The 27858-nt window shown below is 37.6% G+C and overlaps 1 protein-coding gene across 1 annotated transcript in view; it reads left to right on the top strand.

Annotated features, from left to right (window-relative positions):
* The window catches only part of CUBN (cubilin), a 183301-nt gene that overhangs the window by 65499 nt on the left and 89944 nt on the right, over nt 1–27858 (top strand). Inside the window, exons 13-27 of the mRNA XM_042817375.1 lie at nt 472–590; nt 1593–1827; nt 2824–3005; nt 3737–3899; nt 4098–4288; nt 7826–7982; nt 9271–9449; nt 9653–9815; nt 10051–10267; nt 11232–11362; nt 18811–18997; nt 21187–21347; nt 21873–22054; nt 22793–22949; nt 25491–25678. Coding sequence (XP_042673309.1) covers nt 472–590; nt 1593–1827; nt 2824–3005; nt 3737–3899; nt 4098–4288; nt 7826–7982; nt 9271–9449; nt 9653–9815; nt 10051–10267; nt 11232–11362; nt 18811–18997; nt 21187–21347; nt 21873–22054; nt 22793–22949; nt 25491–25678 — 2612 coding nt within the window. The remainder of the gene's footprint in view (nt 1–471; nt 591–1592; nt 1828–2823; nt 3006–3736; nt 3900–4097; nt 4289–7825; nt 7983–9270; nt 9450–9652; nt 9816–10050; nt 10268–11231; nt 11363–18810; nt 18998–21186; nt 21348–21872; nt 22055–22792; nt 22950–25490; nt 25679–27858) is intronic.

Raw genomic sequence — 27858 nt, 5'->3', positions numbered from 1 at the left:
TTCTTGTTGTATACAAGAAGGTTCTTGTTGTATACAAGAAGGTTCTTTACATGTAAGCATCTGAAGGATACCTTCTATGATGCACCACCACTGAGAAATAAAACGTTGTATCATGTTAGCTTCAAAACGTTATTTATGTAGATGGGAAAATTGAGGATTTCAATCCGGAGTTAGCTTGCTGGAAACAAGAATTTATTGATGGTTCCTTGAGTCAGAACCAGCATTTTTTGGTTTATGTGTTCCAGCTGAAAAATTTTTATCCATTTTCCAGGAACTATTTTTCATTCAGGAAGTAATTTCTCTCTCTGTTTTTCTTTTTTTAATGCCATTTCACTTTAAAGGAAATTCTGAAGAGTATTTTATCTTTGTTCTAGATTTTTAGGAAGCCAGACATATGTAGGTACTTTAGTTTTGTTTGAGTCTGTACTGTGATAGCATGAATTAATCAATTTAATTTTTTTTTTTCCGCAGCTTGTGGAGAATATCTTTCAGGCTCCAGGGGAACTTTCAGTTACCCTAACAACCCAAGCAGCCAGCGCTATGATAACGGGGTCAGCTGTGCCTGGGTTATTCAATCTGCTCTCGACAAGGTAAAATAGAGTTCAAGTTACAGAAACCCTCCACAGGAGCCTCAGCTCACCAGAGTACATGTGACGTATTTGTGAACACATGACGTAAAGGTGGTCACAAGTTCTGTATTCTTACGAACCTTCAGGCTCCTTAATGTGGGCTAAATTTTCAAAGTTTTTCTAGTAAAACTGAGGATCACAATTTATTCTTTCTCACAATAATCACATTAAAAATAATCACATTTCTCACTTCTGAGCTACAGAAATGTGGATTGCTGAATTTGTATGATCAGTAGCTATATGCAATAATTAATTATTTTAAGGATTATTTTTTAAATGTTCTGGTTTTAATCTGCAACTAAGGATTTGTTTTATAATTCACTATAAAAATATAAGTTAGCTCACCATCTAGCACTGAACTTCTTACTGGGGATTAAAATTTTCAATCTACTTTTGACGTTGCGTAGGAATGAAATACATAGTTTTATAAACTAGCAGTTGCTATTGATTTATAGAGCACTGTATGCAGCATATCTTCAGCTTTTAGACTCACAGGGACTACTATTGTCTTCAGCAGAGCTATATCAAAGCTCATCCGCAGGGGATCTGAACTTACCTGAAGCTGTGTATGTTACTGTTTATATAGAGAGTATTTACAGTGCGCCAATACAAAACTCCCATGACAGTATTTTCAGTCATAGAATAGATTATAAAACTTTCTAGATCTGATTTCAAGCCTTTTCCAGTATAGTATGTGGCAGACACAGGAAATGATATCGATCATATATTTATGGGAACAGTGCTATTTCCATATCCAAATCCTTTCTGATTCCTCCCCTTTATTTTGACCCTAAGATTCCGTAGTATCTTCAGTCCTGGAACTCTTCAGGAAATGGCATAATGACTCCAAAGCACATAGATACTCAAAGCTGTGTGAACAATAATATCAGCTCTATGTAGGATTACAGCACAATCTTTGCAGATGGGAAAATAGAGATTACTTATTTTGTTACTTCCTGTTAGATTCTGCGTATTACTTTCCCATTCTTCCAACTGGAGGCAAGTACTGACTGCAACTCTGACTTCCTTCAAATCCACGATGGAGCTTCAGCGTCAGCGCACATGCTGGGAAAATACTGTGGTTCTGACCCTCCTGTTGAGCTTTTCAGTTCCCACAATTCCCTTTATTTTTGGTTTCACTCAAATCACGCCATTACTTCTGGAGGTTTTACTGTTCATTGGGATTCTCGCGATCCTGGTAAGTTGGATGAAATATCAGGTTATGCAACGTGTTTGCAGCTTTGGAGAAAAGTGGCTGATTTACTTCTAAATAAGAAATTTAAGTGCTGTAGTAACATTAATTAAATGGCTCTTCCAGAAAGTGCATTCCCAGAGGGAAACTCTAAATCATCTTGTGCAGCATCAAGCTCACTTCAGTCTTCTGTGTGCTGTCTAGAAAAAAAAAAAAGTGGACTAGGTTGTGTTCTGAAGGAAACATGGGGCGGGGAGGAGAAAAAGGCAAGGAAAATTCAGAGGCAAAACTTTTTTTCCAGGAATGCTTACTGAAATGCTCTTTTTAATGTTTTTTTTTGTTTGTTTTTTTTGTTTGTTTGTTTTTGTTTTTTTGTTTTTTCAATTTACATTATTAGATAGGTAATTACTAATTGACAAATATGGACACAAATTGAAAACAGAGTTTGTTTGTTTTTTAAGAAATAAAAACAAAGAGGAAGAGATATAGATTTGATTTGACCACACCAGCTCTTAGATAGAAGACATGAGTTGCCCCTGCCATTACCTTGCTGGTATGGGGGAGGGGGAGGTGCTTTTACAGTACGTACATAAAACATCCTTCCCTGTAATCTGCTCTCTTAAAAATGAAAACAGATGTGTGCTAGGGTAAAACACAGTGACTCTATATACAACAGATAGAAATTCAGATTAATTTAATAAAGCCGATCTAAAACAATACATTCAATTTTTAAAACAATTTTTTAATCTAAGAAGATTTTCTTCTCACAATATTTCCATTATAATTGTGAAAGAATCTTTCACAGAAAAAATAATGAGAGATTTGGATTTTATAACTGAGCTGTGTAAATAATTATAAAAAGTACAGGAAGATGCAACTAGTTGCTCTATTTGTTTGGGTTTATTTTTTGTTTCTGAATTTATTCTGGGTACCTGCAGTTCAGTTTTTGACCCGATGTGCAGTGTTAAAGACTATATTTTTGTATGTCTTTTTTTCTGTTAGAATGTGGTGGTGAGCTAACAGGTACTTATGGCTCAATAAGCTCTCCAGGGTACCCTGGTAACTATCCTGTAAATAGGAACTGTATCTGGACCATTTCAACCAATCCTGGCCTCCTCATCACTTTTGCTTTTGGCACACTAAGTCTAGAACACCACGAGAACTGCAGTTATGACTACTTAGAGGTAAGGTTTAATTGTGCATTATGACTTTATTTTATGGCAAGGTTACTACAAAACAAGATATTTCAAAACTTTTTATATGTAGAGAAGTATACTGTTTGATATTAAATCTTGGGTTAAAATATTCATTTGTACTTACTACAGCTGGTACTGCACTCAGGTACTGTTGGTAAAAACAAAAAGAAGATGGAATTCCATTCCACTGAAGTCAGTGGAAGTCCTGCAACTAGGGAGGATAGGATTCAGGTCAACTGTCTGGTGGGAAGCTTTCACTTCCTTGCAAGGTTCAGTCTCCAACTTCCTAGTTGAATATCAACCCACTGAGTATTAACCTAAGTAAAAGAATTAGACAAAAGGAACTAAAATTAATGGGTTCATTACAGTACAATCTACTACTCTTTGAGTGATCTTAGGCCTTACACTCAAATGCAAAGTAATAGTTTTCACTAATGCCCTCTCACAAAAATGACAGTGTCATAACTGAATATTGCAGAGCGTGGTTTCAGAAAAACAGTTCAACACTAGATCTGATACTTTTTTCCCTTTCACAAACCCCATGCTCTCCTAGGAGCGCTACCAGATAAGCTGGTTAGTCTATTTCTATTCCCTGTGTGTCTGGAGCTTCCACCATAGGCTTTCCTCCTGCCCCTCCCAATACAACTTAAAGTATTTGTACCGTCCACAGTTGACACGCATCTGATAATCCTAAACAGGTGATTTATCATTCTGTCTAGATTCGAGATGGCCTTCTTTCAGAAGACACTCTCCTTGGTAAATACTGTAGCACTGAATCTCCACCCCCCCTCCAAACAACTGGACCATATGCACGGGTTCACTTTCACTCTGATGATGCGGTTACTGACAAGGGCTTTCACATTGTCTATACAACATCAGCTGGTAAGTAAAAATCAGTATTAAAGTTTAGTCTGTAACCTTTCCAAGGCATAGCCAACGGGAGACAAATGTCTGTAATTAACACTTGCAATTTAATAACATAGTGTCTTGGATTTGCAGCCGTTGCTCAGGGGCAACCTAAACTAAAAGAATTACTGTAGTTGTGAATATTTCAACTAATGTTTTGTTTTCTTAATACAGCAGATCTAAGTTGTGGAGGAAACTACGCTGATAGTGAAGGGGTTATTACATCTCCTTTCTGGCCTAATCCGTTTATTAGCAGTCAACAATGTATCTACATTATCAGACAACCAGAGGATGAAAAGATACACCTCAACTTCACACATTTGGAGCTGGAGAGCCACGCTGGTTGCTCATTGAGTTATATTGAGGTGACTTTTCTTTAGCAGTTCATGTGAAAGGTTGTTTAAATGTATTTACAATCCGAGGTAGCGTGATTTCTTTCTCAAGGGCCACTGTAGAACCAGATGTTCATCAAAGGTTCAAGTATATCGTTGTGTTAGGTTTCCAGACTCAGAGGGACTGAAAGATAAGAGAACAAGGAAATCTTTCTAGCATAGCATTAATTCTTAATCTCCTGTACATGATGAAGATAGAGTTTGGACCTTAAGTAAATGCATGTCAAACAAGAAAAACAGAAATAATGCAACAGTCTCTAGGCAGCATTTTCTGAAGTCGTGGTGTTATGCTGAAAATTCATTTTGTGGAAAAGAGAAAGCACACTACATATTTTAATACTTATATTTGTGCTCAGAATTGTTGTTATAGAAAAAATGGTATATGCAGAATGCTTCTATATGGAAAAATATAATAATAATATAGTAATTTTTGTCATCCAGGATATACTGCAGATAAATGGTATGTGATCTCAAAAGCACTTATATATGCTGTACTTTCTTCGTTGATCTACATCTTCATGTTTCATCTAAATCTAAGTGCCACCTTTTAAGTATGATAGATATTATTTATTCAACTTCTTTCTTACCCCTAAGCCCATTAAATCTAGATCTGCATGTCTTTAATCAACCACAGATGAAGTTTGGTTGTGTAGGGCTGGTACTGGTGGGGATCACTGGGAGCTCCCACTGGAGGCAGCAGGGACGAGCACCACAGCCAGAGCTGTCCCACCACCTCAGCCAGAAACAGGGTGACTGGCATCAGCCTCAGGCAATGAATTCCTTTCTCTGGGGGATAGTAACAAGCCAAGACTGGGCTAGACCATGTGTTGTGGATGGGAGCTGGAGCCTGGTTCTGCTGAAGCCCCTGATGGGGAGGGGGTGATGGTCCTGGGAGCTGAAATGCAGCCCTGGGCAAGGTGGGAGAACCTTCAGGCCCCAGCAAGCTCTGGTGGGTTCAGCCAGCCTGTGCCATCTTCACAAGGACAGCATGACAGGTCTTCTGTGTCACAGCCCAGTTCATCTTATCTCAAGGAAGAGTGAATGACTTCATTCTACATGAAATGGCTGCTATCTGTACAGAACTCTGGTTGCACTGCATGGAGATAAACAGACATAAAACAAATTCAGCTACAGCCCCTGGATGATGTAGCTATCATGGATAAGCCAGGTGCATGGAAGAGGGAAGCTGGTGGCCAGTGGGGAGGCACTGGGAGAAGCAGTCCGAGGCCCAGCAGGGCCGAGCTTACAGGCAGCTTCAACCACAGCAGTGTGGCATGGCGGGGCTGTGCAGTTGTGAGGTTTTGTGTTTAACCTCTTTCCGAGGAAGTGAGGCACAGGCCTTGGTGAGCTCCCTTTAGTTAATCTGTTTTTATAAGATTTGCTATTGTGCTAACATTGTTCCTGTTTCTCCTTCTCTAACTCAGAGACTTTGCCTGGAATGAAGTGTGATTAATTTTTGTAATGAGAGGAGAAGTGTGTTTAATGAACACAGACAGCTTTTGTTTGTTTGGCCTGGTACTCCTCATGCTAATTGCTTGTGGAACAGCAGCTAAATTCACCACAACCAGAGAAACAAAACCAGTTCTGTTGGAAACAATCAGTTTGCATTAATTCAGCAAAGCATTTACCTTGTTTGCTGGTCAGTCACAAGCAGTTCAGTTTTCCTGTATTTGTCTGCTTTGCCACCTCTTAGCCTTCCTTCTCACCAACTCAGCTCAGCCTAGAGCAAAACGCACAAGAATCGTGGTTTCAAGTCTTGTTCTTTCAAAGCCTATTTTCCAGATATGCTTTTCTAAAATACTATTTCACTGGATTTTATGATGAAATTCAACTGGGGAAATGGATTTTAGTTTTGGATGCTTAAGTTATTTTCAAAATCACTCTGTGACAATTATTTTGTCACTTTGAGAAGTAGCATATTATTCACATCCCTGGTGATAACAGGAAATCACAGCAGCCAGACGCTGCTTGCAGACACTGGCTGAGGGAGGGATGTTTAGTCTTTGACTAAGGAAGGAGCGGCCTGGGACAAGGGGTCTGCAATAAGAAACTAGACACAATAAAACTTATTTAGGACTGTGGCATAGTGCTTTAGAGGTAAGGTATTAGCTATGCCAGCTCCTTCTCCTTCATCCTTCTAACTGGCAATACAAAACATTATGCAAATGGTTTAGAGAACCTGTCATTTTTATAACTTCTATTTGGATTTTATAAACCAAAAGCATAAGCAGAATCAGGTCAAGAAAAAAGTAAACTCATGCAAACTATAGTTCTGTAAACTTCTTTATAAACATTTTCTGAATACTCCAGCTTAGTTTGAGATTTTATTTACTTCCTCATAAATCCCATATAACTCTCTCACCTTGAGTCTAGGTCCCACAGAAATTTAAAGTGCATTAGTCAGAGAAGCATTTCTCCACAGGGAAGTTGCTAAACAAAGCAATTGAACACTGCCTGCTCGCCTGTCTACTCAGCACTCCAAGCTCTTCCTTCCTTCTCTCTCAGCCCGTGAAATGACACAGCTGAGGAGGAGAGGTGACGAGAGGGGATCTGAAAACTATATGTCCTTCGCTTGGTCCCTGATAGGCAAATAGCAGGGGACCTGTTTTAGGACCTGTTTGTTGACTCTCCTGTTGGAATGGAATGAGAGCTTCAGAGGGCGTTCAGAGCACCTTGGCTGTACTGCTTGGCCTGATCCTAGACTTACTCACAGCCTGTGAGTTCAGAGCCTGAAGATTGGAGATGCAAATACCTCTTACTGTTCTAGTCTCCTTGATAATCATGATTCATAAGGTAGTGCACAAGTCTCCTTTGATTTACAAATTGAATAAGGGCAGTGCAGAAGGTATGAACTGAAAGCTTTTATAGCTTTATTATCATTTTCATGCATTGAGCCCTTCAGAAAAATGGAAAATTTTACTGCTTGTAGACTCACAGTTGCACCTTTTGTTGCAGTGAATGTTTATGGCTGTGTTGATCAATGTGTGATGTGACATGATATTTCTGGAGAAGCGCCATTAGGAGGTCACTATAAACTTCATGGCCAGAGCAAGGAAACTACAAATCTTGTCCTTTAATTTTCCACAGCAGGCTTTTAGCGCTGGAAAAAAAAAAAAAAAAAAAAAAAAAAAAATCATAGTTATCACTAGTGAGTAACTTACCTGTCTCTTTCATATGAAAGATGTCACTTATGGAAGCACATGCCCAAACTGTGTTAAAGCTGTGATTCATTGAGACGATTTGTTTCTTTCTTGTGATCTGTGATAGTAGTGTGTCTTCTGTGCCTATAATCAAGTCTAGGTATCAAATACCAAAGCTTTTAGGATAGAATCATAGAATCCTTAGAGTTAAAAGGGACCTTTAAACATCATATAGTCCAACTACTGCAACAGGGGCGTGCGCAACTAAATCAGGTTGCCCAGGGCCTGATCCAGCATTGTCTTGAAAGTCCCCCTTGAAAATCTCTTTTTTATGATCTGATGTACTTCTTTTTTTCTTATTAATGATTAGGTTCGAGATGGTGACAGTGAGACGTCTTCTCTGATTACCAGACTGTGTCACAGTACAGCTATATCTCCAATAACTTCTACAAGCAACAGTCTCTGGATCGAGTTCAAGTCTGATGCTTCTGTGATAAGGGCTAGTTTCAGGGCTGTTTACCAAGTTGGTAAGAACTGTTGACTTGCACGATGAAGTTGTTTGTAATTTCAATGCTTTCAATGATTTTGCTGCTATATTACCCACGTACTGGTTCTAAGATAAACTTCAAAGGAAAGGAAAGAAGAAAATAGTTTGTTTATTCAATGCTGCTTTTAGAAATACAAAGGTAATGTTTGCAGTAGGTTTGTTGTAGACACTTCTGCCATATTTGGAAATGTATTCCCCATTGTTTCTATTAATAATACATTTCTTACCACTAACATACTAAAGATAACATAACTATAATTCTGGCAAAATATTTATACTTTCATTATTTCTGTCTTTTAGTTCTTAATCTCTAATACATTTGTCTAAGCATATGTAATAAAGCTTTACCTTGAGCATGGGGGCCCAGGTGAGCCTCTTGAGGTTTGACAAATTCAAGTGTAAGTCTGGGGTTGTGGTAACCCCTACTATCATTGCAAGCTGGAAGGTATAAGGATGGTAGAACACAGCCCTGCTGAAAAGGACTTGAGGGTATTGGTGGATGCCAGCAATGTGCATCCTGGGCTGCCTCAAAGTTAGTGTGGCCAGCAGGTCAGAAGGATGATCCTGCCCATCCGCTCTATGCTGGTGAGCCTTCACCTGGAGTACTGTATCCAGATGTGGAGTCCTCAGTATAGGAGAGATACAGACCTGTTGGAGTTTGTCTAGAGGAGGTCAGAAAAATCATCTGAAGGATGAAACATCTCTCCTAGGCTGCCTCCTAGGACAGGCTGAAAGAGGGAATGTGTGCCAGGGAGATTTGTTAGAGGCCTTTCAGTACCTACAGGGGGGCTGTGAGAAAGAAGAGAACAGGCACTTTGGTGTAGGATCTGTTGTGATAGACAAAAGGAAATGACTTCAAACTAAGAGCGAAGATTAGATTGGATGTAAGGAAGAAATTTTTTACAATAAGTGTAGTGAGGCACCCTGTGTCCTTGTTCATTGTAGAGGAGTTGGACCAGATGACCTTTAAGGATTCTGTCCAACTTGAAAGATTTTATGATTCTATGAAATGAGTCAAATCTCTTAAATATTCATGGTCAATGTTAAATTGAACTTCTGTAAATATACGTTTATGCTACGCAGTAATATGTTCTTTTAAGTATGTTTTTAATTCTAGCTGGTAGAACTACAGTAGATGCTATGAGAAGACAGGATTTTAGATGTGGTTTCCTTTAATGATAGTGATATAGTAATATTTGATAGATATTATATTATGGGTTTGTCAAAACCATTCATCACAACTACTGATTCTTGGTGTCTCTTGGCAGCTTGTGGAGGCTCCCTGTCTGGAGAAGGCACTATCCATTCACCTTACTACCCAAGGATGTCCTCCCAGCCAAAGACCTGTGAGTGGATCATCTCCCAGCCAGTGAGCAAAGTGGTGATTCTTAACTTTATCGACTTTGGCATTCGAAATACAACAACTTGTGACTCAGACTATGTTGAGGTAAAGAATATTGCATTTATAGTACACATAATTCTCAGAAACTCTTAGCTGTGTGTTCCTCCTTGTACTCATTTCTGCAAAAGCAGAACTGTTTGATTTATTGAGGATGCTTTTTATGATGCTGTTCTTATGAAGTTATTTGCTCTTACAACTTTAAAACAATTGAACTTTTTATGGAATATTTTGAATATACTGTTCTTCAGGTCAGAGATGGCAATAACACAGAATCTCCTCTTTTGGGAAAATATTGTGGCACGGCTGTACCATCTAGAGTGCAATCTACAAGGAACAATCTCTATATCAAATTTAGGGCTTCCTCTCTTACCAACCTTGGCTTCAGAGCTCAGTACTGGCCATTAGATACAAGTAAGAATTTTTTTGTTTTGTGTATAGGGTGTTGGGATTTTACAGATTTTCTTGTACACTGAAAACAGAGGCCCATTGAGTATTACAAAGGTATAATGGGAGAAAAAATCGAAGTGTATCACAGCGTAGTATGCATGAGACAAAAATGTTCATGAAATATCAGTAAAGTAACAAATGTTGTAAGTGCCTTGTAGTTGAATTAATATATTATTTAACTTGTTTAAAATCTCTACAGTATGCGGGGAGTCTCTCACTGGCTTAGAAGGAACAATTACAAGTCCTGGTTACCCAGATGTCTACCCACACGGTATTGATTGTACCTGGACCATCAGCATTCAGTCTGGCTACCTTATCCGCCTGACGTTCACATCTTTTAACTTGCCATTCGATAGCAACTGCAGAATGGATTATCTTGAAATATATGACAACAGCACTATGCAGAAATTGGGGAGGTATGTTCATTAGCCTATAGAACTTAATTACTGTAGAGTGTGCTCTGTTCTGTTTCTGTACATCTTTCCAATTTGTTTCCTTAAATTTTGCATGTAGTTTAATCGCTCCACTGAAACATTAACAGCAATTCTGCTAGCATAGTAAAGCCAACTTCCTCTCCTCAACCAGAGAACAAGAACCCCATTTAATAAATGCTGTATACTAGGAGAGTAGCTGCCACTGTCCAGCTCCATTAACATTTTGATATATGGGAAATATGTTCAAAAGCATTAATATATCTGTTCTAAGGAAAACACATGATTTGGAACACCTGCAGAGATGAAAGAAAGATTATTTAAAAGAGATTACTTAAAAGGATGTGTATCGGATCTCAGCAAGAACTAAACTGAAGTCATTGTCTTATAGGGTTTTATTTTCACTTCCTCCTGATCTGTGCTGTTTTATTAGACTGGAAAAATCTAACAAATGTTTTTTTCTCTCTCCCTCTTAAGAAGCTCTGTTATATACAGGGTTTTCTTGCTAACCTGGAATTCAAGAACATTTCATCTACTTGAGCACAGAACTCAACTGCATTTACAGTCTATAAAGTAGTTGCTAGATATGGCAATATTTTGGAAAATAAAAAGCAAATGACCATCATATTATAGTAGAGAGCATTTTGCCACCCTGGTCTTTTGTCAGCCACTCAGGCTATGCTGTAGGTACAGCATGGACTAATTTCAGTAAGAACTATGCAACTTGATAATTTCTCCTCTGACTTTACAGATTTAACATTTGTTAGATTCTTGTACGTGAAGAGTGTTATTTAGCCTCGTGATACAGCATTTATGTTTGAGATCTCTATAGTTCAGAGGTGACATCATATATATGCAGCTGTTCAAACCTCACAAAAACCGAATCTTCCAGTAATACAGATACTTCATAAAGCACCGCCACTCAATTTGGGTCATTTTTTTGCTGCAGGTACTGTGGAAGATCAATTCCACCATCTCTTACTAGTGGTGGCAATGTGATGATGTTGTACTTTGTGACCAACAGCAGAATTTCTTCTGAGGGCTTCTCAGCTAATTATATCTCCTTACATGCATCAGAAGGTAAAATGTCAGTATGTCGTTATGCAAATTAAATGTTTTCAGTTGTCACTGTAAATAACCACTGTAAGAAACAGAAACTTTATTTTCTGTGTTTATGTAGGACTGCTTGGTGCCTCCTCTATCCCCTTCTTATTTATAGCTACTTGATTCAAAAAGCATTTCCCTCTGGAAATATGAGCGACATAGAAAGCAATTTATGTAAGCAATACTGCTGTTTTCTTTACAAAGTCACTAAGAGCTGACAAGGTAGAAATGTATGAATTATTTTGGAAAATTATTTCCTGAATTTGTTCTGTCCATCTGAGCATCTCAGGTGCCATACAAATTAGTTTAGCTCCTATTCGGGTACAGTGTTGATTGTAGGCAAAAAAAAAAAAAAAAAAAAAAAAGTCACATCAAAATATAACAAATTAGCAAATTAACTTGAAAGCACAAGCAGCTTTTTTCTCTTCTCTCTAAGATTGAGTTCAAATTGTCAGTCTCCAGAAGAACTCAAGGCTCCTCTTATGCCTTAAACCTTGTTTAAGTATCTTTTAAGAAATGATACACGTGGGGAAAAGTGACTATTGAAGAGAATGACTTCTCATTCACTTAGTAGTGTAAAACAGAGGAAAAACTGGAAAATTACTCAAATTGCTACTGATTTGAAGGTTTTCCAACTCTTCTAGTGTTTGCACATCTCCCTGACAAACAGTTGTTCTAGCAGTGACTGAGCTGCATTTGAAGGAGCAGCTTTGAAAGGCTGTCAAGTACCTTCTCGTACATTTAAAAGGCATGTCTGCTGTTGCTTTCCTTGCTGCTAAACCTACATCTGTAGTAGAAGAGGATATGGGTCAAGAGACAGATTGTATTGTTCATTAATGTGATAGTTTTCCTTTTTTCCTTTACCTCAAGTAAATATTGCATAGTTGGATTTGATAAATAATAGGAGCTCTTCTCACAGTTTATCAAGATCAGAATGCTTTCTAACTAGTATTAATCTGTATTTCTGTCTCTGGCATCTTATTTCTCTGACTTTATTGGTTATTTTGGTGCTGAACCCAAGTTTTTCTTTCTACCTTTGCTACTCTGCCCCCTTTCTTCCATATCCTCCTCCTTTACCGCTGCCACTGACAAGGTATTCTCATCCAAAGCACTGTTATATGCATCATGTGAGGTTCAATCTGTACCAGTATTGTCTGTGGAATGGTTTTGAAGTATATTTTAAAAATGAAATCTGTTTTCTCTTCAATATTATTAAAGACAGTGAAATGATTTTTATGGATGAATCTCTCCCAACATTTTCTTTTCCCATATTTTTTCTTTCCACTTAATTAGTACAGGTATGTTTACTACTTTTCGGCTTAGAATCATAGATTCCTTTGAGTTGGTAGGGACATTTAGAGGTCATCTAGTCCAACTCTCCTGCAATGAACAGGGACATGTACAGCTAAATCAGAGACCCAGAGTCTGATCCAGCCTCACCTTGAAAGTCTTCAGGCACAGGGCACCAACTGCATCTCTAGGCAACCTGTTCCAGTGTCTCATCACCCTCACTGTAGACTTTTTCCTTATAACTAAGCTTCATCTCCTCTCTTTAGGCTTGAAGCCATTTCCCCTTGTTCTCTCCACAGACCCTGCTAAACAGTCTGTCCTCTTCTTTCCCATAGCTCTCCTTCAGATACTGAAAGGCCACTCTCAAATCTCCCCAGAATCTTCTCTTCTCCAGGCTGCCCTCTCAGCCTGTTCTTTTAGGAGGTGTTCCATCCCTTGGATCGTTTCTCTAGGCCTCCTCTGGATGTGCTCTAACAGGTCTTAATAGGATCTTTAATGAGAAATATTGCAAAAGTGATAACTCGCTTTCTTCTTGCTCAAAGCCAAAATTATGATCTCTGGAAGAAATGTTGTTGTTTCTTTTTTTCACTTTAAGCACCGTAATTTACATATGTATGGTAACATAGTGAATAACTACTGAAACTGAGACTAATAACCCTATTAAAAAGTTGAAACCACAATTTCTCTTCACAGAAATTTCTTTCCTTTGGCCTCAGCACGGGCATGGTAATACTATAACTCAGTTGTCATAAATACTGGACCATTAGCATTCATTTCTTATTAAGAATAAAGTGTTGAAGCTGCAATGGCCTGGGAGAAGACAAATATGTGTTTGTGGACTTCACTGAGAGAAGTAATTTAACACTCCTGTGAAATTATATTGAGTTAAGTTTTCCTACTGTGAGACTTTTAGGCCTGCTATTTATCTTATGTATATATCCAGTTACACTAGGGTAGTGAATTGCTGAAATAATAATATCTGAGAGAATTACCAAAGCTATGGATTTTTTTTTAACATTTGCTGTCTATTTTCATTTTTCTGTTAAGAAAAATATGCTTTTAATAATGTACCTTGTGCAGCAGGAATTCTTCATATTTTTGAGCTATATTTTTTTAGCAAGCTACAGTACAACCTATATCAGAAGTGGTCAAAGCTGTTCTGGTTCACATTAGAATTTTCAATAGGCCTTTGCCTGAAGTTACTTCACAGAGAATGAACTATTGGAAAGATGGACAACATTAAAAGACAAAAAAAAAAAAAAAAAAGTAAAAAAGGAGGATACGTATGAGTGAAAAATATTATTTATCTGAAACAAAACTAAATTTTTTCTCTATGTATCTTACCAAACAATGTTTGGCGTGGTTTATCTGTGATTTATTAATTATTTGAAGAGTTGCAGGAAATAGCTGCAAAGCTATATTTCCTAGTTAAGAAGCTTGAATGCAGTGAGATACGGGCATGGCTATGATCCATAAAGTACAAGCAATTGTTTTAGCAGTCTGCTAGCTAGTAGCTGTGAACAGCTCAAAAGGCAGGAATGCTTCAGACAGATTTACCCATACGATTCTTAGTTGTCTTAAGTGTATGTCTCCTACTTACGCTGTCTGTACCTTAGATGCTTATTTCTTGGCTCTCTGTCTTTTGAGGATAAAGTCATCTGGAACCACAGAGTCCATAACTCAAATACCAGATAGATGAGTGTCACAACATATAAATCTTGCAATAGTTTTTTGGGTTTTCTTTTGCATATCTTGGCTGAAAAGCCACAGGGGGGAAAAAAAAAAAAAAAAAAAAAAAAAAAACAACACCAAAAAACAACCAAAACGTGAAATTATTGAAAAGTTGTTGAAAAGGCTCAGTCATTACAGGCCTTGAAAGATCCAGGTATATTTTGTTGTCCAAGAATTCTCACTAGTAAGCATCTATTTATTCATTCATTCATTAAGGAGGCTTCATTTCATCCTTTCCAGTAAGAAGGGTCATCGTTAACAGGGCTTTTAGCAGATTGCTTTCCTGATACCTTCTTTTTTTTTTCTTTTTTTTTTCTTTTTTTTTTTTTAATCCCTGGTCTTTCTCTGGCCTTGGTGAAAGATAAGACTTCTCGTTATCAGCCTGAATTGTAAATGACACGATTTTCCAAGAGAGATAACTTGGCTTTAAACAACTTCATTGTGTGTTGTGTTAGTTGAGAGTGACTGACTGCAGAAGGCAGAGTTTGAGAAAGATGAAGAAAGTATTTTGAGCCCGTGGACTTAAGTGTGTACCTGACAGTGATGTATAGATCATAGAATCATTAAGGTTGGAAAAGATCTCAGGTCATCTAGTCCAACCATCCACTTACCTCCCAAATTGCCCACTAAACCATGTCCCTCAGTGTTATGTCTGCCTTTTCCTTAAGCACTTCCAGGGATGGTGTCTCTGCCACATCCCAGTTAGGCTATTCCAGTGCCCAACAACTCTTTCTAAGAAGAAATTCTCCCTAATACTCAACCTGAGATGTGTGTCATTATCAGGATCCGTATAAAAGTTGACTTCTCAATTTGCATCATGCAGACTAAAGCCAGTAATTATTAGGAGGATGTTGCTTGGATTTTCTCTTTAGGTATATGAGCAAAGGCAAGAAAGGAAAGAAATGTTTGACAAATATATGTGTGTACGGATACGCAGCATGACTGAATAAGACTGGGCTAAAACAGAGAAAGGATGTGTGCATCTTTGTCATCTACTCACCCTAAGTCTGTAGGAAAAGACTCGATCACCCAGCACTTGGCAACTTGTTAGGTCACTGGTCATGTTTGATCCAGTTATTAGTACGCCTATACATGCCTGTATATATGTGTAAAACTATATGGTATGTGTGTTTATGTCTAAATAAACAGGAAAAAGTTGGAGATTTTTTCTGAACAGCATTACCCAGTGTTTTTGAGAAGCTTGAGCATGAAACATTACAAAGGACCTTTGTGTGTGTTCCTGGTAAAAACTAAGCCTTCTGGAATCTGCCAGCAGCAGTAGCAGAAGACCCTGAAGTGCAGATGTGCTTTTTCCATTGCCAATGGTGAGGAACTTCATGTGAAAGTTCCTCTTTTTTTTTTTTTTTTTTTTTTTTTTTTTTTTTTTTTTTTTTTTTTTTCCCTAAACATGCATTATGTTACATAAAAGTCTAATTGTTATGGATATGAGTTTTTCTTCGGCAGAGTGACATCAAAATAAAACTACCATTTTATATATGCCGCTACAGTTTTATTTTTAATAATTAGAATTGTGGCAACTGATGAATGTCTCTTCATGGGAATGACATGGATATAATTTTCAGAACCACACGTGACTGCATGAGTGAGTGGTACAAAAGGTGGCATTTTTTCTCCACTGATGGCTGTTACAGTGAGTTGCTGCCATTTGTGGCTTTTTTTCTCTTTTTTTTTTTTTTTTTTTTTTTTTTTTTTTTTTTTTTTCAGGACACATTCAGGACAAAAATCAGAAAGCAGATTGAATAGCTTTCAAAACTTCATATGCTGGCAAAGCAAGAAGTAGAGTTGCCCAGGACAATTGCTGCTGCCTTCTAATTTTTATTGGCTGCGATGAACGTTTGAGTTTGTATTTATTTCAGGCCTATAGTAATCACAATATGGAGTTGGAACGTGTTCTAAACTTTGGCACAAATTTCAAAGTTCATTTTTCCTGCTAATCTTGCTAACAGTTTTCTCTGACAAAGTCTATATATGACTGTGCTAGTGAAACCCCGAATGCTGTGTTAGTGAAGTGATTGCAAAAAAGGAGTTCCATCTCTCCTGCTGAAAGTGGAATACGATACATGGATCCATTTATCAGAAAAGAGTTGGCTGACACAAAATGAGAGTTCATTTGTGTTTCCTAATCCTAGTTTGCATTTAGACTGTAGCCAGAAGTCTGACATCTTGAAGACAGTTGCTCTTTACCATCTGTATTTATCCCCCTTAGATCATAATGCAGATTACTAAAAATGATCTTAAACTTATAAATAATCTTCATTATTCATGCTGTGTTTGTGGAAAACTGAATATAACATGCAGTTTAAAGTAGCACACTTTGGATATCATCTTTTGAATGGGTTGCTGCCAAGAAAGCTAACTTTGGTGAGGGAGGGAACCTTGACATTCTTCCCAATTCTGTGGAGATTGTTCTTAAAAGGGCTGACAAAAATGATCTGGCTTCCTTGATGCTAATTTTACCCAAAGGACCTTTGTCTAGTACATCAATTTTAATATTCTTCAGGCTGAAAGATGGTATGCATGGCCTCAGCCCTCGAGTGAGTAAGAAATAGAGATATTACAACCTCTCTGTGCATTATGTTTTCATAAGTCAGGCATCCACCCTTCAAAAATGATAAGGTAATAATTAATTAGAAGTAACCTAACAAATAACACACCTTTTCAATTAAATTTTTAATTGCCTTCTGTCTAACAGGCCTTTAGGAAAAACTTGGGTCACATTTCTAAGCCAGCTTTCTAACCCTGCAGGCAGGATTATCACGAAGTCTTGTGACTTTAAGGACCAGGGGGTTGATGATGCATGTCACAAAGCACCAGGGGTGTTAGCGCAGCATGTGTATTATAAGCACAGTCTTTTAAAGGGGCCAAGACTTACATGATTGTTGCACTTAACTTATTAAAGCATATTATATTATAACACAAATGACTAAAACTCTAGATAAAAAGTTAAATACTGATTTCAGGTGAAGTAGTGAGCAAAAAATTTTTCACTTGTTAATCGCCAAAGTACAGCTCAATGGCAGAAAATTATTGGTCTATTTCTACATCCTGTTACTTTGTTAATCTCTTGGTAAATTAGGAGCGTGTGTTGAGTATCTTGTTTTGAGGGTGTTTATTCTAGAGAAAGCATTTTCAACAGAAGCATTCTAGGCGACAAAGAATCCCCCCCCCCTTTTTTTTTCATCCCTTCTACTCTTTATTTTCAATATCAGAAACAGCAAAAGTGTTTTACTAGTTAGAAAGGATATAGAATGGTTGTGGAAATGACCAACCTTAGATGTGGAAGGCTTTAGCTTCTACTTCAACCCTTCCCCTTCAACTGCTATGCATACTGAAGTATTATTTAAAAGTATTGCTACACTGCTGTACTATGTTAGAAGACAGGTTTCAGAGATCTGTGATTCAAATTAGTATAAAGTGAATCATAATATTCTGCTCACTTTTTGTTGTACTTTATATTCCATCTGAACCTGACCATTTGAAAGTATGTCTTATATTTGCAACCTGTGGGGTCTGGAGCAGAGGAACAGAATGAGACTGCAGAGTTCTCAAATTCAGTCTATAACTTAAACCCTTCCCCCCCCCCCCCAACCCCCCAAAAACTACAGTGTGATTCCGTTCTTAATTAAATTAATCAAAAAATATCCTAACAGAAAGAAATAGTGAACTTCCCCCAGTTTTGTGTTAGGTTGGTAGTGTACTGCCTCCTAATTTCTGTGTATCTGTATTCACAAACAGTTATTAACTTTGGAGCTTGTGATGTCATTCAGAGAGCGTTATGTATGATTCTATGTTTTGCTTGCACTTCATGCCTCTTGATGTTTTTCTCTGTTCTCCTATCCTTTACTTGCTAGGCTAAATAAGTTAAGCTCTTCTAATTCCTCTTGCCTGCTGATCTGATTCCCCACCATCTCCCTAACTTCTCTCTTACCTGTTTTCATTTGATTTCTTGGCTTATTCCTGTTTATCTAGATGAAGTATCAACATGAAGATTCTCTAATGCATGCAGTTTTTCGCTCCAAAATAAGTCTCATAAACCATTCTGTAGAATGTAGCTAGAGACTGCTTTCACTTTCCATTTCTGCTTACCTGGGTTTTAGGTCAAATCTAGCTCACTCAGCTGGAATGACTCTGACATTGCCTACCTGTAACAGGCCCAGAGTTCTGGTAAAAAATTAAATATAAGAAAGTCCATGAAAAATCTGAGTTCTGTTTGAAATTGAATTGAATTGAAATTTTGATTACATTCAACAGTGTGATGTATGCAAGATAAATTACAATGGAAAGGATGTTGGCTTCTATACCTATCTGTTAGAAATAGAAATTTCACGTTAATTTAGCACAGAAAACAAGATCGTTCATACTTGTTTCCGTTCTTTTTGAAGTGTGCTCACACAACTACGATACTGAAACTGGTGTGCTAACATCTCCGAACTATCCAGATAACTACCCTGTCCAGACAGAGTGCATCTACACCATCACAGTGGGAATAAACAGACAGATTGTGCTGCGCTTCACCAACTTCACTCTGGAAGGGAATTTACGCTGTACGGAGGATTATATAGAAATCAGGCAAGCCAAATTACTTCTGTTGTTCTTATTACTGATAGCCACAAAAATCATCCAATTCCACTTAAGCATGTTTGGAAACTATAGCTTCAACTACATGCCTGTGCTGTCAAAGTGGAAAAAAAGACTTATCAGAGAATTTTAAATGCTATTTCCCTCCGTGTTACTCCACTGACCATTTTCCTACCTAGCAAATTCTGTTTCTCAGGGCAAGTAGAGTGTGTGGACTGCACAGTTGTATGCTGTGTGTGTTGAGTCCCTCAGAGCAGAAATACAGTTTCATTGCCTGTTTTGTAAGATTTTCTGTTTTATATTTATAGTCTTTAACAAGCATCTTTCTGTGATGTAGCAGTAAGAACGTGTGCAAAATCTGTGATATTTGGCTCTACAGGTATCATCAGTAAACTTAGGATGCAAGCATGGTGATTCCTTTAAAATTTTAGAAGACTGAGCAGAATAAAGTAATAATTGCAGGAAAGCCAACTGCATGCTTACAACACAGCTGCACCAAGTGCAAAGCTGCTGTATGGGATCTGCACTTTGAAGTGCCAGTGTACCTATTTCTCTGTCCTAAGCCTCTCTGGTTGTTCGCAGGGGGTGTGCCACGAGTGTTCATGATCTGAATGAGCATCACGATTAAACTAATTCTGCACATTGCACCAAATATTCTGTATGGATTTTTTCCTCTAAGTTCTTCTATTTTTTTGGAGCAAAAAAAAAATCTGCTATCTGAAATTGCAGAATCAGTTGGATTAAGATTTTGAATTCCTGATGAATTAGTTGGTTGTTTCCAGATGTACGCACAAGGTAGAGAAAGTTCTGAAAAACTGAAAGAATTTTTCACTACATTCCAAGTGTTTCATTCTTTCATCTTAAAGCCATCTGTAAGAGACTAAACTTAATCTAACTTAAACAGTTACAACCTTAATTTTGGGTTGACCTGATTTATGATAGTTGTTTTCTCTGTTTTTGAGGAGAAAAACTGAAAAAGATATTCATGTATTGCAGAGAACTAACTCTGATGGGACTGTGAAGAGCTCAGTAGCATTTATTAGGCTTTCACATATGCCTAGAACATCTCCAAGTGTGGCTCAGCACATTGCTGCTGTCATAACTGGATTTCTACAAGATGCTTCGTCAAACCTGATACCCTTATATGAGGTAGCTAGATCAGTCTTAGTTGAGTGTCACTCTGGTTTCTTGTCCTGAGGTGTCCTCTAACAAACTGCATTCGGTTAACTAAGAAAATGTTCATTTGACCATAGCTACAAGGGCATAGATGCAAGCCAGAGGAGATTCTGGCACAGTTCTTAACTGCTAGCAACCTGAGAAGGCAGCAAGCTGTTTAATCTGGGAGGCTGACAAGAAATCAGGCCTTTGAGAGTGGCAAGATCTGAGTAGAAACTTATCTTAAAAGCCAAGATAAACCTTGAAAGCATTACTGTCTAGTTAAAAAAATATATCAAGATAACACCAGTATGTAAGTATAAATATACTTATTATTCTAATGACCTACAAGGGTATTTGTAACATTATTGCTTAATGTGAAACTATATTATCTTGATGCTAAGATTAAAACACAATTGGTAAGCAGACTGCTACCATCTTTTTTTATTTCTACGAGATATGTGCCAGACAACAGAATGTAGGATTTGCATCCCAATTATAGTAAAATATTGCTGCAAACAGTACTTAATTGAAAGGCTAGATGGAATTAATCATCTTGTAGAAACAACTATGACTGCATCTTTCAAAATATGCATCATAGGAGGCCTGAGAGATGGATTCCCATTTGTGCAGTGAGAAATAAATATCCTTTTTTAAAGTAAGCAATCTCACACGTTTTTGTACTGGGCTGGGGAGTGAGAAATGAGAATACAGTTTTTCCATCAGATTAGAAGTTTACCTTTAGTTGAAGCAATATTGAATACAGCAGCATTGAATACAACTGAAATATTTAAGTCTGTCAGTGTCAGTGCTGGATGGACATGCTGGACATACCCAACAAGGAGGTGCTTGTGGTAGGACTTCTTAACATAGGTGACAGTATTTGGTAGCTGTTTTTTCCATGCAAGATGAAGAACCAGGATTAGTGTTTCCTAAACCTGAAAGAATCCCGAAGTTTTCTGCCTTGTTGGTATTTCTCATGTTTTCTCTGGTTGACACAAAGCTTTTCTTCTCCATCATTCTAGAGATGGAGGCTATGAAACATCTCCTTATCTTGGAAAATACTGTGGTACAGAGCTGCCTCCAGATATAATATCTCATGGTAACAAGCTGTGGATCAAGTTTGTAAGTGATATATTTGGCACAAGAGAGGGGTTTTCAGCAGAATGGGACGGTACATCAGCAGGTACAATGAGTATATCACGTATAAAGCCCTTTTACTTGTCTCATTTTTTTATCTTAATTTCTCATTTTTATTTTTTTTTTCTTGCACGTCTTTTCTACCTCTCATCCTTGTATGTCTCTGCTAATTACATACCAACACATATTCATGTTCTTCAGACCAAGAAGATCACTTTGTTGTTCCTTGAAGGGAAGGATATACTTACTATTCCCTAGTAGTATTCCCTGCTAATATTCTCTCCTAATGTAGCATCAGCTTTCATTTGTGTTTAAGTAAAAATGCAACAGAGAGGTTTCTGTTTGAAAAGTAACTTAAAACACGAGCAGTCTTCACATTAGATAATTAATATTTCTAGGTGCTTTGGGCTCTTTTCCACTTTCAAAAGTGTTGACTTAATGCAGATTTTTGGTTTATCACTTAAGATGTTTAGGGCACGTGAAAAAAGTCAGTAGTGTGAATCTCACATCATGTCTAAATCTCTGGTGTTCTCAATGTTAAATGTTGGTTTGGTTTCTTTGCCACTTTCAGGTTGTGGTGGGACTTTGACAGCAAGTTCTGGTATCTTCATGTCTCCCAACTACCCTATGCCATATTATCACAGTTCAGAGTGCTACTGGTTGCTCAGAGGAAGCCAAGGAACCCCGTTTGAAATCCAGTTTGAACAATTTCATCTAGAATATCACCTAAAGTGCAACTATGATTACCTTGCGGTATGCATACCATGAACCTTTGCTCTACAGGAGGCGGCTAAATATGATGAATGCAAGGGCAAGAGAAAACACATGGTCTTATTTTTCAATGTTTTTGTGTGAACAGATCCAGAATAGGCAGTGGTGTGCAAAGGGAAGAAAGGCATTTGTGTCTAGATAGGCCACTTAAAGGTGAATATGTCTATATCTGTTAAATTAACTGTATTTTGGACCAAGTACTTTGTGATCTTTCCTAGTAAACTACATAAGACAATAACAATTGCAGTAACTCTATTGCTAATCCCAAATTCCATATTCAAATTGTTAAGTAGGTTATTTGAATTATCATTATTGGATTATTTTTATTATAATTAGAGTACACTCTTACCCTCTCAATGAGTAAGTCCCTTTAAACTCACCAGTTACTAGCTTCCTGTTTTTTGCACTGATTTGCTTGCTTTTGAAACGCCTGTCAGGCTTTTTCTGAGGAAAAATAATATTTAACCTCTTGTGAACCTAGAAGCTATTCCCCAAGCAGACACTTGGCAGGAGAAATTACTGAGATTTGTCATGCTATCAGCTTTATAAAAATTCAATATTTAGCATTGTGCTGTCAAAGCTGAAGCAGTCCTAGTTTTTCAAATTCTGTAACAAACAGCAGAATCATCAAAATTATGTATTATGGGGGAACTGACATGCTTTTCTGACTGATTTTAAATTTTATGCTCCTTTCATCTTCCTTTTATTCTTTCCATGAAGATATATGATGGCAACAGCAGCAATGCGAAACAACTTGGTAAATTTTGTGGGAATCAGATACCACAGCTCATCAATTCAAGTGGAGACAGTGTGTATATAAAACTGAGGACAGATAACAGTGTGCATGGTGGAGGTTTTTTAGCTAACTACAAACAAGGTAAGTAAGCAAAAGGTAATGAAAAGAACATGTTTCTATAGTTTAGTTTTTCCCTGAAACACCATCTTCCACCCCATGATCTCACTTATTCATTAGCAGAGAACAGAGCAATAGAGCCTATTATGGACCCAGATTCCTTAGCCTGATCCAGACACAAAAGCCAGAAAACTAAAAACTGCCCATCATAATTTCATAGCAGCAGGGTCTCCGCATCAGCTTTCTTCTATTACTTGCACCAATAACACTTTCTGCTCCAGAGTCAGTCAGAATACCTGGTGTTGAAAGTCCCCAACAGTGTGGATTGGACTGTTCTTGTTCACCTATCTGCTCAGCCTCATGATCTCTCAACTGAAAAGGCAGATAGAGTAGGCTTCTCTGCCCTTTGGGCTGCTGTGAATTAGGATGGCAAAGGATAAGGGAGTTATCTTTAGTTCTCAGGGATCATTAAGGGTGTTTAGGATGATTAGGTGACCGGGAACACTTCAAAAATTTCTTTTTTGTTTTATATTATGGGGTAGGGGTCACGTTTTTCTTTATAGAAGAATGAGTGTAAGAATAGTTCTACCCCAGAAACGTTGGAAGAATAACATTTGGCAAAACAAAATAAAAAATACAGAGAGATACACGAGGAATTAAAGTTATTCTATTTCTAGTTATAGCGTCAGGTATTTTCCCAATATTTACTTTCCCCATTATACATTATAGGTTACATAGTTAGATATACTTTGGAGGGTAAGGAATTTCTCATTATACAAAATGAGTTACAGACATCTTTGGGTACTCTAAATATGCCATGTTCAACCATTAGAAATTGCTGTAGGTTTTTAGACATTGTTGTCCTCTGTTGGGCAGTAGTAAATGCATTACAAAAAAACCTCTATAGCTGTTCACCACATGAAACACATAATTAGAAGGGTGAAGGAGCGTTGTCGTCTTAAGTCCTTAAAGATAACACAGATTAATCTACCATGTAATTTTCAGACTTCAAAATCAAGATGATGTATTAGAAAAGGGTTCTTTTTCTGCTCTATAAATAATTAAACAGAGCACTTACAAAGCATTTAGATACAGGAGTTGAGCTATCAGATGTGTGATCCACACTTCACATTCTTATTTAATTCCTGACAATGCACATGCACCCAAGAAAGCTTTCAATAGCTTGCCCAAAAGCTAAAATTATGTAGGAAGTAACAGTGTAAAATAAGAATGCTTCTATGCCAGATGCATTTATGTGTACATGGAAGAAAGGCAGTGATGAATTGGAAAACATTGCAAAGGAAAACTCAGTATCAAAGTTAACATACAAAAGCACCTTTGTGCCAAATATATTTCTAATAAAATCACGATGGCAGGGGGTAACAGCTTTTGCTTATCTTGCATTCTTCAAAATCCATTTCATGCTTTTCATCCTGTCCTTTCAAATAGTTATATGCCTTAGTGTAGCTTGCAGAAAAGTCCCTTTCTACAGGGTCCTGACCCTCAGCTGCATTCTGGAGGTTTTGAACTCTTAAAAACACAGACCTTACTGCTCTGTAAATCACTTGGAAAGAATCAAAAAAATGTGCAGAAGGTAGGTGTATTATTCCTTTTGACAGACAATAGAAGATTCTTGCAAGTGAATCTCAGCTATTTCTGTTGTTCAAACACTGCAGATTTGCTGTGCAAGGCAAGCAGCCTGTCCTGCCTCCTGCCCACATCTCTGCACATCTCTCTGGTCTACTCCCAGCACACGCTGTATACTGTCTTAAGGTGACAGATCGCTCATGTCGACGTTTTCTGTCTTCAGTGGAAGTTGGGTTCAGGAAAACAAAGCTCACTGACCCAGTGCCATAGCTGTCATTCTACTTTTTGTCTAGCATAGTTCATTTTTTCTTCTTTCTGCCTTTCAAGGAAAGCTCATTATTCCAGGTGTGTGCCCAGTTTTTCTGCTCGGCTGTTATTGTATGACTTGAAATTAAAATCACAACTTTTGAAAGACTTTCATACCCACTTCATATTTCTGGGGCTAGCAAATCCAATATAAGCACTATAGTTTCCATTTGCTGATTTAGCAATTGGATTCTTGTTTTTTCTTCTAGTTTGCTAAAATAAACCATTTTAAGTCATCAGGCAAACTTTGTTGAGCACCGTTCCTCAAAACTGTTTCAAAATGATGAGGCAAATTTAGATCATTAGTTAAAATAATAATAATGCAAGAAATCATGCATTGGAACCATGCATTTGGAACTTAAGAAAACAGGCCCCCCAAAAATCTTTACTACAGTACAAAAATTGGTGGATGTGTCTGCAAACATCAGGAAGAAAAACCATAGCAGAGATGAAAAATTCAAGTTTGGAAAGTCTTTTTTTTTTTTTCTTCTCTCGGATCAGATATAGTACGTCCTTCAATAGGAAACAACTCCCTTTTTGTCTGTTATCTTTTCTCTAATCTCTGAATAAAAATACTTCTTACATTGTAGTGGTATCAGTAATAATTTCAAGTACTTGTTTGTTTTCAGATGCTGCAAATATAATTTATCACTATTTTTTTTTTTTTTTTAGTTTGCCATGAAGTGCTCACTGTTAACCGAAGCTATGGTGTATTGGAAAGTTTAAATTTTCCAAATAATTACCCATTGACGGAGCACTGCAGCTGGACTATTCAAGCCACAAAGGGGAATACACTCAGCTATAGCTTCACAGCCTTTGATGTAGAAGATAGACCTAACTGTGACCGTGACTACTTGAAGGTATGTACCCAGATTCTAGAAACAAGAATAAAAGAAAAAAAAACAACAACAACAAAAAAAACCAAACCACCACCACCAAGAAAGATGCATAAGATTGGAGTAAATTTATCCTACTGAAATTTAGACATTAAAGCCCAATTGTGTAGTCCAAATGTTTTCTCCCTGTTTCCTCTGAGGAGGCAGGTAAGCACTGACAGAGATTAATTCATCCTACCTTGAGACAGATGCCTGCAACACGGAGGATGCTTCACTGTGCAAGTGCCTAGATTTGCTACAGAGGGTCTAAATAGTATCACCTTAGATGAGGTGCACCATTTTACATGGCTGAAGTAATATGGCATGACTTATGTAAACAAGTGGAAGAAATTCTGAGATGAGTAGAATGATGACAAAAAGACAATGGGCCCAGTTTTTTTTCTTGGTTTTATCTGAAAAGTAGTGGACAATGTTCAGAAGTTTTAAAGTGTTTTATTTCTATAATTTTTAAAAGGGAGTTTTTCTGTCTCCTGTATATATTTGTCTTTTCATAGTTACTGTCTTGCTTTAAAGGGCCTGAAAGGAATTGAACTTACAAAAAATAAGTTTTAGCTAAATGAAACAATCTGGTCAAGCTGAAGCCAAGTGACTTTTATTTTCAGTTTCTATAGTATTTCTAGGACAACTAAAAAGATATTTCTCGAAGTATTGTACTTCATACAAGAGAAATGGAGTAGCCATTATCACAAAGGGTTATAATCCGCTTACAATTTTGGTGTTTGCTGAAATAATCAATTATTCAGATCCTACCCTTGTACAGGATGCCAGCACACAATCCCTGTGCTCTACTTAGGTTTTGCACAAGAGGAATTGAAATGTAGAGACGTGTTAGAGGAGGCTACTTACAGCCAAGGACAGGAAAAGGAACAGTGCCCACATTTATGGAGTTACTTAGTACCCTGGACTGTTGCAGCAGGCCAAACAACAGCCCTGGTGTTGGGCTAATGTACTCCCTCTAGACTTCTTCCTTCACTCCCCGTACCTGTGTATGCCAGCTTTCACAGCTCAGAAATCAGTAACAAACTGGCAAAAAAAAGTGGTGTTCTTCCAGATTTATTCTGGTTTTGGCCAGGAATTGAAAGAAATAATAGACATACAAAGAAAATAAACAAGGGAGCACTGTATTTATACTGAGAGCTAGCAGAAGTTAAACTATGGCTCAATTTTGCTAGTGAAAATGAAAAAGTGGGGCCAAATGGAGAGGACAGTGCTAGTCTCCAGATGCCTAAGCCCTTGAACTGTGAAAGGCAGGAGCCCTGTACACAGTAGCCAGCCAGTGAAGAGCAACGGCCTTGCCAGAAGACACTATTCTAGATGTAAGTCAAGACTGGAGGAATAGTGCCAGAGGCAAGGACCTGATCCAAAGCACTTCAAAGAACAGAAATAAAACATATCGGAGGGAGTAGACGGAGAGCAGAAAAGTACTTGTACGTCTTTGTTCTAACAATTCTTCATCGTTTCCAATCAAAGAAAATACAGACAAAGAGGTATAAAGAGGAAAACTCAAGGGAAAAGCAGTCGTGGAAGAGTGTTAAGAAGGCTTTAATTTGCAATTCATATCACATTATTTGCAGGAATCCTTCTCCAAATGCCATTAAGAAATACTACTTGGAAAAATGTTCTCATTTGGTTCTTGCGTGCTGGACAAATATGTGCCATAGTGTTTAAAAAAAAAAAAAAAAAAAAAAAAAAAGAGAACAAGGTTGAACCAGCCAGGGGACTGAATGGTATTTGCTCTCACCCTGTGTTGCAAAAGGCTGTGGGAGTACTCTGTGGTATAGGGGAAAGGGGGAAATCATCTGGAATAAATGTGCAGCTGACTTTCTCAGCAGTCTGCAGATATTTAGGACTTCTCTGTCTGAAATCCATATGGAATCTGACTCTGCTGCAAATTAGAAAAAAAAAAAAAAAGTTAATAAAAAATCCCAGTAAACTCATAGCTGTTTGGCTGAGATAAAATTACTTTTCTGCCACATGCTAGTTTTGAAATTTGTTTATTGCAAAGAGGCCTAAGAGGGAAAAGATCTGATTCTCTGACTGGAACACTGGGGAAACAGAGGTATAATCTGTTCCCTGCGGTCCAAGTGGGTGGTGTCTGAACCAGAGCCTTTCACCTTTTTCTTGGAGGAAATTGTAAGCTTCTG

Source organism: Centrocercus urophasianus, unplaced genomic scaffold, assembly GCF_019232065.1.
Source record: "Centrocercus urophasianus isolate 14NV4802_14NV808 unplaced genomic scaffold, USGS_Curo_1.0 seq_16, whole genome shotgun sequence".
NCBI lineage: Eukaryota > Metazoa > Chordata > Aves > Galliformes > Phasianidae > Centrocercus > Centrocercus urophasianus.
Note: the sequence above shows the minus strand (reverse complement) of the source record. Positions and strands in the feature narration are given on the sequence as shown.